Source organism: Chrysochloris asiatica, unplaced genomic scaffold (genome assembly GCF_000296735.1).
Source record: "Chrysochloris asiatica unplaced genomic scaffold, ChrAsi1.0 scaffold00053, whole genome shotgun sequence".
Lineage (NCBI taxonomy): Eukaryota > Metazoa > Chordata > Mammalia > Afrosoricida > Chrysochloridae > Chrysochloris > Chrysochloris asiatica.
This window is the reverse complement of record NW_006408571.1, coordinates 12,226,649-12,243,496: the sequence shown is the minus strand read 5'-3', so window position 1 is coordinate 12,243,496 and position 16,848 is coordinate 12,226,649. Positions and strand designations below refer to the sequence as shown.

The window sequence follows — 16,848 nt, the reverse complement described above, 5'->3', positions numbered from 1 at the left end:
TGGTTTTCTAACTCCAGCTCTCTGCACATTTCATTCTAATACTTGACTTTGTCTTTTCGAACTGCCCTTTGAAATTTTCTACACAGCTCTGTTATCTCCCCACTTCTTCCATTTACTTTGGCATCTCTACACTGAAGAGCAAGTTTCAGAGTCTTTTTGACATCCATTTTGGTCTTTTCCTTCTTCCTTTTCTTCTTAACGACCTTTTGCTTTCTTCTTATATGATGTTCTGAATGTCATTCCACAACTCTGCTGGTCTTTGGTCAGTAGTCAAATCTGTTCTTCAGATGATCTCTAAATTCAGGTGGGATATGTTCAAGGTCCTATTTTGGCTCTGGTGGACTTGTTTCAATTTTCTTCAGCTTCAGCCTGAACTTCCATATAAGCAGATGATGGTCTATTCCACAATTTGTCCCTGACCTTCTTTTGGCTGATGATATGGAGCTTTCTCACGGTCTCTTCCCACAAATGTAGTCAATTTGATCTCTGTGTATTCTGGTGAAGTCCATGTATATAGTCACGATTTCATGTTGTTTAAAAAGGTATTTGCACCGAAGATGTCATGCATCTTAAAAATTTTTATCATGCAATCTCTAGCATTGTTTCTGTCACCAAGGTCATATTTTCCAACTAGTGATCCTTCCTCTTTGTTTCCAACCTTTGGATTCCAATCACCAGTGATTATCAATATATCTTGATTGCATGTTTGATCAATTTCAGACTGAAGAAGTTGGTAGAATTCTTCAATTTCATCATCATTGTCTTTAGTGGTTGGTGCATAAATTTGAATAATGGTATTAACTGGTCTTTCTTGTAAGCGTCTGGATATTAGCATTGCACTTCAAGACAGATCTTGAAATATTCTTTCTGATAATGAATGTGACGTCATTCCTCTTTGATTTGTCATTCCTGGCATAGATTCAAAATAGCAAATAGTCCATTTCAGCTCACTAATGCCTAGGATATGAATCTATGTGTTCCATTTCATTTTTGATAACTTCCTAATTTCCTAGATTCAGACTTCATACATTCTGTGTTCCAATTATTCATGGATGTTTACAGCTGTTTCTTTTCATTTTGATTGTACCCCATTAGCAAATGAAAGTTCTGAAAGCTTGACTCCATTTGCATCACATCAAAGTCAACTCTATTTTGAGGAGTCATCTCTTCTCCAGTTGTATTTTGAGTGCCTTCCAACCTGAGGGGCTCATCTTCTGACACTATATCTGGCACTTATCATAATGTTTCAATAGTCCGTATTCTGGTGCTATCTGATATTGTTCCTCTGCTATTCATAAATGTTTCAGTGGCTAAACATTTAGAAGTAGTTTGCCCTCTCCTTCTTTCTAGTTTGCCTTAGTCTGGAAGCTCAACTAAAATATGTCCACCATGGGTGACCCTGCTGATATTTAAAATGTCAGTGGCATAGCTTCCAGCATCACAGCAACCTATGAGCCACCACATTATGACAAACTGACAGAAGAATGGTGGAATTATATTGTTTATACTTCCTTAAATTAACATACTAATTCACAATTCTCTGTCTCCAAACATTCTATGTCTCCACAGGGTACTTCTCCCCACTCCTTTCCCCCAAAACCCTGCTCCCTGCTCCCTTGTTAGTTAATATCCTCAAAATTCAGGTGATGTTTACTTCTTTGAGACATTTTCCTTGATATCCCTTGTATTTTGGCTACCCTCTGGGCTCCCAGAGCACCCTTTATAGATTTAGCAGACAACTACAATAAAATGTAGTAACAATAAAACAATTTTAAAACAATGAATGTAATAACTTGTTTCCCAATTTCACCAATCTATGAGTTCCCCAAGTGACGTGGTGACACAGAGAGTAAACAGTGGGCTGTTAACCACAGGTTGGCAGTTCAAACCCATCAGCTGTTCCACAGTAAAAAGATGAGGCTGTCTGCTCCTATAAAGATTTACAGTCTCAGAAACCCTCTGGAGCAGTTCTGTTCTGGCCTGGAGGATCTCTATGAGTTGGAATTGGCTCAATGGCAGTGAGTTTTTTGGATTATGAGCTCCCCCAAAGCCAGAGACATACTAAATCAACTTAATATAGTTTGTTAAATGAACGGAGAGAAGAATGAATCAATGACTGAAAGTCAGTAGATTAAAAAGTCAAAACTATACCAAGAATTTACTTCAGTCTAAATCTGAATAATGAGCAAATGAAGAGTGAGAGAAAGTAAAAAGCAGTTGTTGTTGTTGTTGTTGTGATGTACCGTGGAGTCGGTTCCTACTCATAGCTACCCTGCACAGGGTTTCCAAGGCTGGAAATCTTTACAGGAGCAGAAAGCCTCATCTTTCTCCTGCGGAACAGCTGGTAGTTTCGAACTGCAGACCTTGATGTTCACAGCCTGAGTCGTAACCACTACGCTACCAGAGCTCCTTAGCAAAGTACAAAGGCTCTAGAAAGTCCCTGAATGGTTTAAAGCCCTCTTTCAAAGTCAGGTTCATCTCGTGTTAGGGAATGTTGTTGTCAAGTGCCATCAAGTTGGTTCTGACTCATAGTGACCTTGTATAGAGTTTCCAAGAAGCATCTGGTGAGTTTGAGCTGCCAACCTTGTGGTTAGCAATCCAATGTTTATCCTACAGTGGCACACCAGGAGTCCATCCTGTTAGGGAATACAGTCTGTATATTCAGATAGGCTCTTGCATGGTTGAAATATCAAAGCTGAAAATAGTGTCTTCCCCAACCAGAGAGACTCCACAGATGGATAACGGAAGAGCACAGAGCATGGCAGACAAAACAAAGGCCCCAGAAAAACCTCCAGTAGACTTCAGAACCAATGGGAAGTTTTATATATCTTAAAGAGAGGAAGTTTTAAAGATAGGGCTGGTATAAAAAGTACATATGGGAATGAGTGGAGGCAGCATGCACACGAGCTTCATCTCCCTTAAGGTGCTCCTGGAGTTCCAGTGGTGCAAATACTTACATGCTCAGCTGCAAACTGAACAGCTGGCAGTTCAAACCCACCCAGTGCTTCTGTAGGAGAAAGAACTGGAGATCTGGTTCCATGAACATGACAGCCAGAAAAACCCTATTTTGTCACATGGGGTGTCTCTGAGTCAAAATCAACTTGATAGCACCTAACAATAACAAGGATGTACTACTTCTGGGAAACATTACAAATTGGATGTGGTCATCCAAGGGTAAATAGCCAAGAAATTTAAGCTGTCATTTTATCATCTGCTGTACAAATCCTACCTGCCTTCTAAAGTCTATTTCAAATATCCCTTGTTTTATGTAGGTTTTCCTATATTGTTGTTGTTCTTAAATTCCTTCAAGTCAGTTCTGACTCACAGCGACCATGTATAGGGTTTCCGAGGCTTTTTAAATCTTTGTGAGAGCAGAAATAACTGATTTCTGATTAAGAGTGACTTATGTTTAAGCCTTTCCATTTCTCAAGGCTAGTTTAACAGACTGCTCTGATTGGAATAAGTATTTGCTTTAATACCTTCCCTTTAGATTATGAATGTACCGAAGGAGCACACTATGCTTTTCATAGCTATGTATTCCTTAATTCAGGGAAAATGGCCTGTCCCCAAATATTCAGTACATACACTGGGGCCTTTTTAAAAAGTTAAAAAGATCTTAATAAATGCACAAATTCATCAATTAGTGATTTAGAATGCTAGTCCCGAATATGAGAAGTGCTGAGCCTCACAGAAGGACAGGGTCACCTGGTAAGTGTACTTCAGAATACAATACCAAGAGAAGTGGTCAGAAGGAAAAGTTAGGCTTCCAACAGCTAGTTGCTTAGAGAGGCAGCTACAGGTTTCAGGGGAAGACAGCCTGGAACTCCATGATACTGCACAGAGGGCCACACTAAATCAGAATAACATTAATCTTAGGGGGCAAGGGCGGCTTAGGGATGGAGTGAGAATTTACCTATTCATTCAATCTCTGAATTTAGATTCACTTTTTCAGCACCAAAGAAGAAAATTTTGTTAACACTTCTGTTTAGCTGTGGTATGTACAAGTCTGTCCACTGGCCTCTTTCCATCTACAAATATATCACATGGTGTAAATAAATGGTCCATGCTCCACAACTCACTCACCATCAAGAATTTAAAAGACTTGCCCTAAGCTCCCTTCCGCCATGACCACAACAAAGGACAGCTGAGACTCTTAAGAGCCACTAAGCGCCAGCCCCACTTGATCCCAGAAGTCTTACCAGCTGGTACTGGCGATTGTACAAGTCATGGCAGTTGTTGAAGATATACTCATATGTGGAATTCAAACAGGCCTTCACACAATCCTTTACCACCTGGCTGGCTCTTGGAGGACTCTGCAGTTCTTGCACCTGCCAATTAGTAGAAGAAACTTATACCCAGAATCTTGCTCATCTGGGTGAGCTCTTCTTTTAGTGTACCTCCAAACCACTCCGGATTCCTTTATGAGAGCTCTCTATGGGCCCCTACACCTTGCCCTGGGTTGAAGTTGCCAAGACAGTTGATGGGTGAACTATCCAGTGCATCTTTGTTGATGCATAGTCTATGTGCTCTCTCACAAATAACCCAGGAAAGTGCAGGTAATCATATCTACAGAAATGCAAGTTTATTCTTGTTGTTGTTATTAAATGCTGTCAAGTTGTTTCCAACTCATAGTGACCCTGTATAGGATTTCTGAGGATCAGCTGGTGGGTTTGAACTGCCAGCTTTGCAATTAGCAGTCCAGTGCTTATCCTACAGTGCCCACCAGTACAGAAATGTGGGCTTAGCGGTGATGAATCCTGTAGCCTCAAAGTCTGCCCAATGATACTTATTCTGCCCAATGATGCCCAGCCCAGCAATGGCCAGCCCTGTTGATCACTTACCTTCATTCTGAAGAAAGTAATGCTGGTCAGCAAATCCACTGTGGATTTCAAGTCCAGAAGCCGGTCAGGGCTCCCAGCAGGGAAATTATTCTATTGCAAATCAAGCAAATGTAAGAAAGGAGCAGACAAATATGAAAGCCTTCCCAGCCAAAAGCAATGAAATGAAAAGCTACCTAATGGTCACCCACTGGGATTCTCCCTAGTTGAAAAAGCTACAATGCTATAGGTCTCCCTCTTTTTCCTACTGACAGAGACAAGCCCTTGCCAGAAGCAGAGGTTAATACTCCCCAGCCCAGAAGCAACACATCTTTCCCCCAATTCTACTTCCCATGCAATGTGTGAGCATTTCCACAAATGAACATACATACACACAGACACACACTTTTCTTCGGTGGAAATTTTTACACCCAGACAGTGAGTTCTTCAAAAGTTACATTCTAACCATATATCTTGGAATATAAGTGTAGCCACACTACAGACCAGACTGAGATCCAAGACCAGTACTTTCTATACCAAAGATCCCAGTTCTCCCGGTGTTCTATAAGCAGCAGGGAGTAGAGTTCTGAACAGAAGTACTTTGGGAGTGTGTTTCAAGGCTTTAGGACATTCCTGCGATGCCCCACTTGATTCTCTTTGGCACGAACTGTAGGAAGAATCTGCCATGTGGAGCTGACAGGAAATGGCTGAGCCACTCTCGACTTCAAGGAATAGTGATTTTTAAAACTTTTAAATGGCTACTTATATGCCATATATAAGATACACAGTCAACAACTTTCCATTATTCGTGCAAATGGAGGGCACTATAAGTACAAATAATCAAAACCTCACTTCTTTTTTTATTTTGAGGTTGTTTTATACTTACTTTTTAATGTGGGTATACTGCCTGTTCTGGAAATTCACAACACTTTAAAGCAAGTAATTGATCCATTCTAAAAAAATCTCACTTATGAGGGACTGAGAATCTGCCCATTTCCCTATCCTGTCCCCTCCCAGGAATCCATCCTCTGAATACATACATTTCCTCCCTCCATAGTAGGAATGAACATGACCTTTGTTACTTGTCCAAGGTAAGCTAATTTTTCTCTCCCTAGAGAGATTTTCACAAATCCTCTGGGAAAAGGAGTATGGGGGGGAAAGCAAGAAGGAAATGTAATTAAAAACTCAATTGTTAAAAGGGCCTTTCTGTTAGAGACTATCCTCAAGAGACTTCTTAATGAAAATGTCATCAGAGAGTGTGGTAGAATGATATGAATGGGGCTGGAAAATTAACTGCCTACACAGTGGTCAATGGCATTAGCCACTCATGTGGGTGTGATGACACAAATCAATTTTCTATCTTTGTTGCCAACATTGGTTTACAATCTCCCAGGAATGAAACTGACACTGTTTTCTACCCCACCTTCACAGCCCTCTCTTCACTTACCCTGTATGTGGAGAGGTCGATTCTCAGTGAGTTGTGTAGCTGGTCCAGCAGTTTTACAAATCTTTCTTTCTAAGAGTGGGAAACATATAATGGGGGAGAGAGAGAGAACCTGTCTTTTGAGCTTCCGAGACAGAAACAGAATCACCTCTGGGTGAGTAGAAAGGATGGAAGCAGCATTGGGTTGGGGATTCATCCTCTCCTTCCCTGCCCATGGGGAGAAAAACAACCAGTGTGGGGAAGATACGGAGTAAGTGGTCCCTGTTTCATGCCTTAGCAGCTCTTTCTCAAGTTGGGAAATCTCATACTGCCAAAGGGAAAGCCAAGTCTCTGGGAGAAGAAATAGTTATTTCTATACAAGAGTCAACAGGAGATGGCCTGTGCATCTCCATCCCTTTGGGAAGAAATCATCTTAATTGGGTAAAGAAAACCCCACACATATTCTCTAACTTGTTCCTGAATCCATGGTGTCCTGTTTTGGAATAGCTCATACCAGTTACATGGTCATAGCCTGGTAGTGATGAGAGGGAGAAATACTGATCCATTTGGGAGATGGTTTATACTTTTTCAGTGTTAAAATAAATAAACTATTGCTTTAAGTTTATTTTTATACAAAAACATAGCTAACTGTGGAAGCATGTACCTGTAGACTGTTAGCATAGAATTCTAAGAACACACATATTGATTATGTTATATATCACTGTTGTTGTTGTTGTTATGTGCCATTGAGTTGGTTCCAACCCATAGCGACCCTGGATAGGATTTCTGAGGAGTGGCTGGTGAGCTTGAACCACCAACCTTGCAGTTCAAACAGCTTTGCAGTCTGGTGCATTAACCCACAGTGTCATTAGATATTAAGTAAATATATAATGGGCTGAGACAGAATGGAACAGATATCTGACTGGTTTACTCAATGACATAAATTCATCAATAGAAAGACTCAACTCAACAAAAACAACAAAAATGGTTAATTCAGAAAACCTGGGGTCATTGGATCTGGGGGGGGGCCGGGGATCAGCAATGTCATCCATAAAGAAGTAATCTTTGAGATGGGTTAGAGATACATATCCAGTTTATATTGAACTTAAGTCAGGTGACATTCTGATTAATGACTCAACTTCCCAGATACCTTTACACCAGGAAAGTGCATGCCCTAAATAAGGGAAACAGTCCAGATTCTGGAAAAAAGTACTTACTGACAGCCTAGAAGCTACCAAGAAAAACCAAGCTTTACTGATACAAATGAGTCCCATCACACTCACCCCAAAGTTGGATGCTGCGAAGCGATCAGATGCAGAGACATTGGTAGACGCAGTTGTATGGGCATAATAAGCATTGATGTTGGCCAGTAAGGTGCTCATCACTGCTGGCACTCCAGGACACATGTACTTGGAGGACAGACATGCAAAGTGCCTGAAAAACAAATCACCTTCACCCTCAACGATCCCTAGAGCTTGCAACAAAGACCAAGGAACAAAAGATCGCTTTACTGTATAGGAAGCTTCCAATCACCTAGTCATATACGGCTCTTCATAGTCTGTGAATTCAAATATACATTCAATGAATGCCAACTATGTGTATTGGGTATTAAGAACCCAAAAACTTGAAAGTCTCACAGAGAAAACTAACGGTTAAAAGAGAAAACCCCACTGCCATCAAGCCGATTCCAACTCATAGCAACCCAACAGAACAGAGTAGAACTGCCCTATAGGGATTCCAAAGTTGTAACTGTTTGAAAGCAGGTTGACAAATCTTTTTCCCACAGAGAACCACCGGTTCAAACTGCCGACATATCAGTTAGAAGCTGAAAGTTTAACTACTGCACCACCATGGTGCCAAGTGTTAATCTGTAAACTAATAATCCAGGGCCAATGACCTAAATCATAAAGGCTAAGGTTAGAAGGGGCTAGGCAAAAGGTTTCCCAAAGAAAGAAGGGCTGAGTCAAGTTTTAAAGAAGTACCAGAAATTAATCAAATAGAAAAGTATTCAGTCAAAGAAAAATGATAATATATTACAAATATATTTATAGCTGAGTAGCAAGAAATGAGAGAAGTGGGAAGAAAATAGACAATAAACAAGTTTACAGTAAAATCACAGTAAATTTTAAACAAGGCATAGTGTGATTAAATATGTCTTTTAAAAATGTCACTTGGATGAAAAATTATTTTTTAACAAAAAAGTTGAAAAGAGATGTGACTAAGACAGAAAGACCAGCTGAGGAGCTACTGCAATCACGCAGACAAGAAGCAATGAGGCACTTAGTGGGAGAGAGAAGTAGCTAAGAGCACAGACTTTAGAGCCAGAAAATCTGGGTTCAAATCTCATCTTCACCTTTCACTCAGTGACTCTGGTAAATCACTTAACTTCTGTATGTCTCATTTTTCTTATCTGTAGTGTGGTACTGTAGGATAATGCACTGGACCGCAAGGTCAGTTTGCACCTCAAGGTCAGTGGGTTCAAACTCACCAGCCACTCCTCAGATACCTTATATAGGGTCACTGAGTCGGAATAGACTTGATGGTATTTAACAATAACAACAACGAACAACTGGAATAATAATGATACCCACCAGCATAAGTTTGATATAAGGATTAAATAAGTTAACATTCATTTAGTGCTTAGACCAGTGTCAGGACATAAGAAATGCTGCATAGGAGTTGCTGCTGCTTCTATTATCATTAACATTACTACTGAGTTCTCACATTCAAACTCACTGCCATTAGGTTGATTTCAACTCATTAATAACCCTTTAGTACAGAGTAGAACTGCTCCCATAGGTTTCAAAAGCTGTAAATCTTTACAGAAGCAGACTTTCTCCTCTTTCTCCCATGGAGTGACTAGTTGAATTAGAACTGCCGACCTGTTGGTTAGTACCATGCATTTGCACCACTACTTCTTATTGAGCTATAGCCATGGTGGTTGTGTATGCCATCAAGTCAGTTTCAAATCATAGCAAATGTATAGGGTTTCCAAAAACTGTAAATCTTTATGTGAACAGAAAGCATCATTTTTCTCCCATGGAGTGGCTGGTGAATTCAAATTGCTGACCTGCGGTTAGCAACCTAACACATAACCCACGACGTTACTAGGGCTTCTTGAGCTATAGCAATAGTAACAGATTGAAAACATTTCTAGTAGATAGAATCTAGAGGCATTAAAGATTGATTGTATACTGGAGTAGGAAACATGGAGAGGTGGCTAAAAAAAAAGGAGAAAGTGAGGCAAGGAAAAAATTAGGTTGATTCTTAAATTTCTGTTTGGACACTTGGGTAGAAAATGTACCATTTACTAAAATCAGGAATACAGAAAGATAAGCAGATTTGGTGAAGATTATGCTGATTTGAATTTTTGACCATGCCCAGTTTGTGATGCTTGTGGGAAAATACTCTATATGTAACTGGACTTGGGTCTGAAGTACAGGAAAAGGTCTGATGTGGAGCAAAAGATATGGGAGAGCCCTCCAATAATTTTGGATGAGGTCAACCAGGGAGAGTGAACAGAGCAAGACTAGCAGACATCCATTCTCCACACCTATCCCTACAAGGTTTCTTCTCTTCATCTATAATGAACTCTTGCAATTCTTTGAATATGCTATATTGTGCTACATTTTAGCTCTTAAATGCCCATGATCTAAAAGAAACACCTTCCTCCTTTTCTATTTCAAGACTTAGTTTAACTATCACCTCATTAAGGAGTCCCCCTCCCCCAACGTGCCCTTCCCTAACGTTCTCCAAATAACCTATGACTACTCTGGTAGCGTAGTGGCTATGAATCGGGCTGCAAACCGCAAGATCAGCAGTTCAAAACTACCAGCTGTTCCACGGGAGAAAAATGAGGCTTTCTGCTCCCGTAAAGATTTATAGTCTCGGAAACCCTGTACAGGGTCGCTGAGTCAGAATCGACTCCACAGCATATAACAACAACAGCATATAACCACCACCACCACCACCACTTCTATCATGAGTCCTGGTGTGGCGCCTGGTGTGGAAACCCTATACAGGGTCCTTATGGGTTGGAATCCACTTGACGGCACTTAACTACAACAACTTCTATCATAGCACTTGGCACATTATATTAAGATTGTTTGTTTACTGATCTTTCTCTTCTATTAGCTAGAATTCCCCAAGCATTGTTGTTCTTGTTGTTAAGTGCCGTCGAGTTGATTCCGATCCATAGCGACCCTGTGTAGGGTTTCCGAGGAACAGCTAGTGAGCTTGAACCACCGACTATGTAGTTCAAACGGCTTTGCAGTCTAGCACATTAACCCACAGTGCCACACCAGTACTACTCCCCTTATTTTACACATCTTTGTGTTCTTAGCACCTCGCATAGTAAGTGACACCTAGCAGAAACTCCATATAAATTTATATGGAGCCAGATCAATAAATAGTTAGCCTCTGCTTACCTAGGGTTGCTTCCTATACATACATCTAGTGGTAGCCTCATCAACAGACAAGCTGCACCTCTTCACAGTGAGCAGGAGTTCCTGTTAGAGGAATCCTGCACAACTCCATACACAACACCTTTCCCTACAGCTTAGTGTACTCTCTGATCCCCAAAGCAATCTTGGTCAACTTGTCTGTTATACATACACATAACCTGTCTTCTCAGGCCTGTGATGTTCTGGCAGGTTGGTCCTTTCATATACTCCTGTGTTCTTTTTCTTTCTCTCCATTCTCCTTTAGTTAATGATAAACACTCTCTTTATACATACAAGAGACTTCAAAAGTTTATAGAAAAATTCTATTATCTTTTAATTCCATTTTTCCATGAACTTTTGAAGCCCCTCATCTACCATTTTTGGCTTGGGACACAGACCCACCTCACCCAGCCCAGAGAGGAAAACAAACCAATGAATCACTGTATACACCATCATCGAGAACCCATTCACCCTGTGAGTGTGTCTTCATTAGCCATGCCAAGAGTTAGAAGCCACTTCCCAGAGTCCCAGAGAAGACTCACGTCATGGCCTGATATATAGACTCAATGCCATAGCGCATGGCAAATTCATCCACAATTTCTTGGGCTGTCTCATCAAAGTACACCTTCCATGCATCATCTCCTCGAGCGTCAGGGATCCGAACTCCTCCACTGCCGTGAATATCTGTGAGGTAATGAAAAAGGTTCTGCAGGAAACAGAGCAAAGAAAAAGAACAGAATTAAAGATCACATTGATCAGACAGGTCTGGAAAAGCACAAACTAGGTTCCTCCAGAGGCCTTAGGGCTTACTCAGTAACGGTATCTACCTTTGAAGAACTGTTCTAGTCAGAGCTGCTGGGTGCTCTGCTGGCTGAGAGTGCCTTGATGGGGACTAGGTAAATTCAGGAAGGGAAGGAAAGTTTTCTGACCAAAAATTTACATGAGGTACCATACTAGATACTTTTCACTGTAGGATAAACATTGGACTGCTACCATAAGACTAGTGGTTCAACCCTACCAGCCACTTTGAAAACCCTATACAGGGTCACTATGAGTCAGAACCAACTCAATGGCCCTTAATAACAACAGATGGTGCTTCAACAAGTCAGTGAAGTAGGAATTATAATGCCTATCTTACCCATGAAAACATTACAACTCAGTTTTGTTTGTGAAACTTGCTCAAAGTCACTCTGCTGGAGAGTGAGTGAAGTCAAGTCAGACTTTTGACCTCAAAGCCCAAGCCTTGTTTTATCAGGAATTCTTAATTCTGTAGAATTTATGGATAGACTTCAAAGAGTCTATGAACCTCCTGAAATTTGGACAGCTTTCTGAGGAGAGGCTCCACAGCTTTCATTACATTCTAAAAACAGTCCGTGCATAAAAGGCTAAGATCATTGATATGGCTGCCATTAAAAATTTTTTTTTTTTTTAATCAATTGATGAGCCAGAACGATGTCAGCCAGGATGGACTTGCTTTACATTGCTTCCCTTGTGGAAGTGACATCAATTTGAGAACGTTGATTAGATATGTATTAAAACTACACTGGTGGTCCAGTGTAAGAGAATATGAATAGAATTCTACAGAAATTCTGTCCTTCAAGTCTATGCCCAATCTCTCCTGTGGCCCTAGGAGACAGTTCTCATATTAAGAGGCATTCAGACCAGGACGGTTACTTGGGTTGTTCAGGGTAATAAAGTCAGCCAAGGGTAAAATAATAAAACAGAACCCAGATCTTAAACCACATAGTCATTCTACTTATATAAAAATTGATGAAAAAAGAAACCCTACTTATCCAGGAAGTGGAGTAAGGTAAATCCCCAGCACTGCTTCCTGGCATTCCATTGGCCAAAGGCTGACTCACCTCATGCAGACATGTATACTGCACATGGTATGGGGCTACCTTCTCTTCTCCCTTGATCTCCACATTGATTTGTAGTCGTATAGCCCCGGAGACAGCTGACTTGTCTGTCCTTTTCTCTGGGAAGAGACCAAAGATTGATACCAATGCAACTACAGACAGCTTAGAAAGCCTCTATCCTTGTTTTACACAAAGGAAAAGAGACACTAACTCAAGGGTCCACCCAATAGGGTGAACTCACTCCAGACCACAGATCCCACAAATATCTCTGGACTGGCTGTGTGGAAGCATAGGAATGGTCAAGGGGTTCAAAGGATTAGGGATAAGTATGAAGATTAAAGGGACTTCTGACACCTAGAGACTACCCAGTCAATGTGCGTTCCATCCTCCCACATCCTTCTGACCCCACCCCTATCCATAATTAGATCTTTGCTGATAAAGCAGGCTCTGTCTAGAGATATGCTTTGGGGACTGAGTGGTGGTTTCAGTAGATTCAGTAGAGGGTATCAGATACCCTCTTCATAGTCTCCCTTCTCAGTAACTTTCTCTAGTTTTCTTTCCTCACCCAGGTTGTACCAGACGTCCATCTCGCCACTCAGTGTCCGAACCTCAATGATACTTTGGCCAAGAAAATCATCTGACTCTCGCTTTAGCCGTTGCTTTACTCTGGACTTAATATCATCATCTTCATCCCATACGCGTACTTTAATGCGGTCAGAGGAGTTGTGGCACTCACTGTGAGAGAATTAAGCAGGCTCAACTCAACAGCCCCCACTCCTGTTATTTCCATTCCCTCCCCAAAGCCCCGTCAACCTCACTTGAGTGGAAGAGAGAAGTAATCAGATAATAATGATTCTAAATCTCCAGCTGAGTCAGGATACTCCAGCAAATGCTCTTCATTCCTGGGTCTGATGGCTCTACCTAATACCATCTAGCCCTACTGCCCTAAGACCAAGGAGGCAGGATCAATTGCAGCTAGCTGTACCAACACCAACAGAAGCAGCTGTACAGATGCTACAGAGCTCTAGGAAACAACAGCCAGTTTCCACCTCAGAGTCCAAGACAACAAAGCAGCAAAGTCGGTCTTGTCACATCTGCTTAGTTTTCTATCTAATCCTTGCTCTGTGTCTGTTAAGCATCTATCATCCTTTAATATCCAGGTGACTTGAATTTGTCATGTCCTCTATGGTGTTTGCTTTGCAGAAGGGAGTGTGTCCAAGTTCCCCTCATATTCTTTTTTCCCCAACAGTTGATTTCTGGATCCTGTTGCCTCACACAAGTTGGATTCCACAGAATTAGCTGCTCCATTCCCTGTGCTCACATATCTTTCCAATATTCCACTAAAATATTATAGTGTAATTATGGGTCTATTGAAAAATAATACAAAAATCAACATCTTGAAGTCTGGGATTGTCTTCTTCATTCCTAGATGTATAGTATCTTGTAGAGGATGGAAATTTAGTAAATTGTTTATTAAATGGATAAATGTGGGCAAAAATTATCACAAGGCCAATTCACTTAGAATTAATAAGACAGACTCAAACAGAAACCATTAAGATTCTCAAAGAAACAGATGCTTCCCCTAGTAACTGCTGCATCTGGATTGCAGAAATTAATTTTATTATGCCCCAATCCCTTTCTACATGAGCTTTCCAACATCCAACAGAAGAAAACCTCTACATGGCCAGCCTGATTAATGGGAGTAAACCCAAAGGTCTGATCCTAACTTTCTGATTTTCTATGCACTAACCCAAGTCTTCAGTTGAGCTTATCAGTTTTCAACACCCACCTTTTACTGTAATATGAAATAATCTGTATGAAAATAAGATAATGGAACAATGAGTATGGGTAGGAGCTGAGGCAGAAAGAAAAGCAGAGCCCTTAGGGAAATGGAAACTCCTCCAGACCTAAATTTCTATCTTTACACCAGAATCACCCAAATAAATGACAAAACATTCCTTCCCTACTCCTAGGCAGTTATACTGGGAAGTATACAGTAGGGTGGTCAGTCCATGGTTCTGTCACTGAATAATAGTAACATTTTATCTAGTGTAAGAAAAAAACAGTATGGGTTGCCCTCAGGTCCCTTTCATTGGCTGAGTTAAAACAAGGCTTGGGCACAGTAACCCTAATACAATAGTCCAAGAAAAGAAACAGAAAAGAATAGCTGCTGCCCAAGTGAAGTACGTGAAAAATCGTTTTTTCCCGCACTGTCTCTGTCCAATCCTTCTTAGGGCCTAAGCTCAAAATAGCAAAAGTTAATGCTGCTCCCAAAATACACATTATCCCATGCAAAACAGTGGTCTGCCCTCTGTGACTTACAAATGGAACTTCTCCTCCCAAACAGGATTCAAGTTTCCAAAAATAGTTTTGGTACGCTTCTTGGTTTTGCCCACTTGCACCGTCACATAAGGGTCACTGGATCCTGTCTTATCCTTGGCTTGTAGGCCCTGGGCACATACCACTGCAACCCAAGCACATATAGACAGAGGCTTCTGAGTATGCTCTGCAAGTTCAAAGCCCTCCATAGCAGTCTACCTGTTGCTTGCACAGGAACCCTAATCTTTTGCTCCTCCACACATTTCCTTAGTCCTGGTTCATCAGCCTTTTCCTCAAAGCTCAGCCCAAGAATCTCCTTGCTCTGAGCCTAACTAACCATGTATCCCTACGTTAGTCATTACCCCCTCTAACATATGCATACTTCAGCCTGACCCACCTGCTATTACAACTGTCCCCTGGTCTCCTCCTTGTCCCCATTCCCACCCCTAATCTCTTATATCAGACTGATAATTAAATCCATAATTCCATATTGTTATCAAATCCATGTATTCTTATCCATACTGTTTGCAGGTACCTGCCTTGCCTTTCCCAGCATCTCCTTGCATCAGGGTTTAGGTGGTAAGGAGTAATGAATAATGAGGTTCTCCCTCTCTCTCTTGGGTCTGTCATCTTCCTTCCCAAACCCTTACTCCCTCACACTCAGGCTGCCTCTTACCCTGGCTGCTTCTCAGAGCCTAGGGCTTTCCTGTCCGCCAAGACTTCAGTCTGCTCACCAGTGATGGTAATCTTGGCCGACCATTTGGAGGTGCCATCCAGCACACTCTGCTTCACTGTTTTCATCTGTTGCACATGGGCAACTTTGCTCACGGTGAAGACATCCCGGATAACCTCGAAGATCTCTGGTTTGTTCCGCTCTCTGATCTTCATGCGGTCTTTCATGGCCATGATAATATTTTGGGTCCGGTCCTCAGCGCCATGTTTAGAGCTCTTTTCTGCAGCTCCTGAAGGATGAACCAGACACAGAAAGAAAGGTTGACCATGAGGTTACCTACCAACAGTTCAACACCTACTGTTGTTTTTCCTCTCTGATTCTCCCCACTCCATGATGGCAACACAAGCCACATATTTAGCCAGTGCCTTTGGGTGTCTGGCACCTCTCCTTCTGGACTTCTGCCTAATCCATTTGAAACTCATGATTCTGATGCTGCTGAACAGCTGCTTCATCTGTGAACAAGGAACAAATACGACTTCCATGAATACTAGGGTCTAGACTATGTGATGTCTCTCTGTGGGGCATGGAACATCATAGAATTCTCTCCTCATTAGTTTCTGTTCATGATTCAACTAGCTCTAGGCATTTGGTCAATGTGGATGGACACTATGCTCAGCCTCTGGAATCATGTGAATCCTGAAAGAGATTCTAGCTCCAGTAGAGGATCTCAGACAGCTCAGAGAATTTTTCCTAAAAATGTTTCTGAGACCTGTTACTGGGAAAGGCTATGTCCTCTGACTTATGATCTATCTTCTCTGAAAAGGGAAAGGCTTTAGAACTGGAAGACTGGAAGAATGATGGATAGTTCAACAAAGCTACTTCTTTATTGCCAGATTATTTTGGAGAGGCTCTACATCTCCTGCCCGTTACCCTCACCCATGGGACACTCACGCTGTAGGCAGTCGGCATTGAGCAGGTCCTGGCACTTCTCATGGCACTTGACTCCACACTCGCTGCACCGCATGCCCTGCCGGGCAATGCCCCAGAGCAGGCCCTCACACTCATAGCAGTAGGTTGGAGTAGTGGCTGTCCAGACCTCAAAATTGTGGGGTGTGGTGCACGAGATAGGGTAGATTAAGGCTTGCAGGGTTTTCTTATACACATGGGATTTCTGAAAGACACATACCCCATCACCCACAGTGATTTTAGACTTCTGCTGGGAGACACCAAGACTGAGGCCCTTTAAGGACAATCAGGACCCTGGCTTCCCCTCTGGCAACTGAAAAGACTTTCTAGCCTGACCCAGTCCATATCC

General features: G+C 41.7%; 1 protein-coding gene across 2 annotated transcripts in view; it reads right to left on the bottom strand.

Moving 5' to 3' along the window:
* Window positions 1-16,848, bottom strand: part of UNC13B (unc-13 homolog B (C. elegans)) — a 224,666-nt gene that overhangs the window by 18,467 nt on the left and 189,351 nt on the right. For both annotated transcript variants that reach the window (XM_006863075.1, XM_006863074.1), the window contains exons 14-23: window positions 16,485-16,704; window positions 15,595-15,822; window positions 14,864-15,005; window positions 13,107-13,276; window positions 12,545-12,660; window positions 11,225-11,388; window positions 7,524-7,674; window positions 6,265-6,333; window positions 4,842-4,931; window positions 4,200-4,328 (exon numbers count right to left, since the gene is read on the bottom strand). In XM_006863075.1, the coding sequence (XP_006863137.1) occupies window positions 4,200-4,328; window positions 4,842-4,931; window positions 6,265-6,333; window positions 7,524-7,674; window positions 11,225-11,388; window positions 12,545-12,660; window positions 13,107-13,276; window positions 14,864-15,005; window positions 15,595-15,822; window positions 16,485-16,704 (1,479 nt within the window). The remainder of the gene's footprint in view (window positions 1-4,199; window positions 4,329-4,841; window positions 4,932-6,264; window positions 6,334-7,523; window positions 7,675-11,224; window positions 11,389-12,544; window positions 12,661-13,106; window positions 13,277-14,863; window positions 15,006-15,594; window positions 15,823-16,484; window positions 16,705-16,848) is intronic.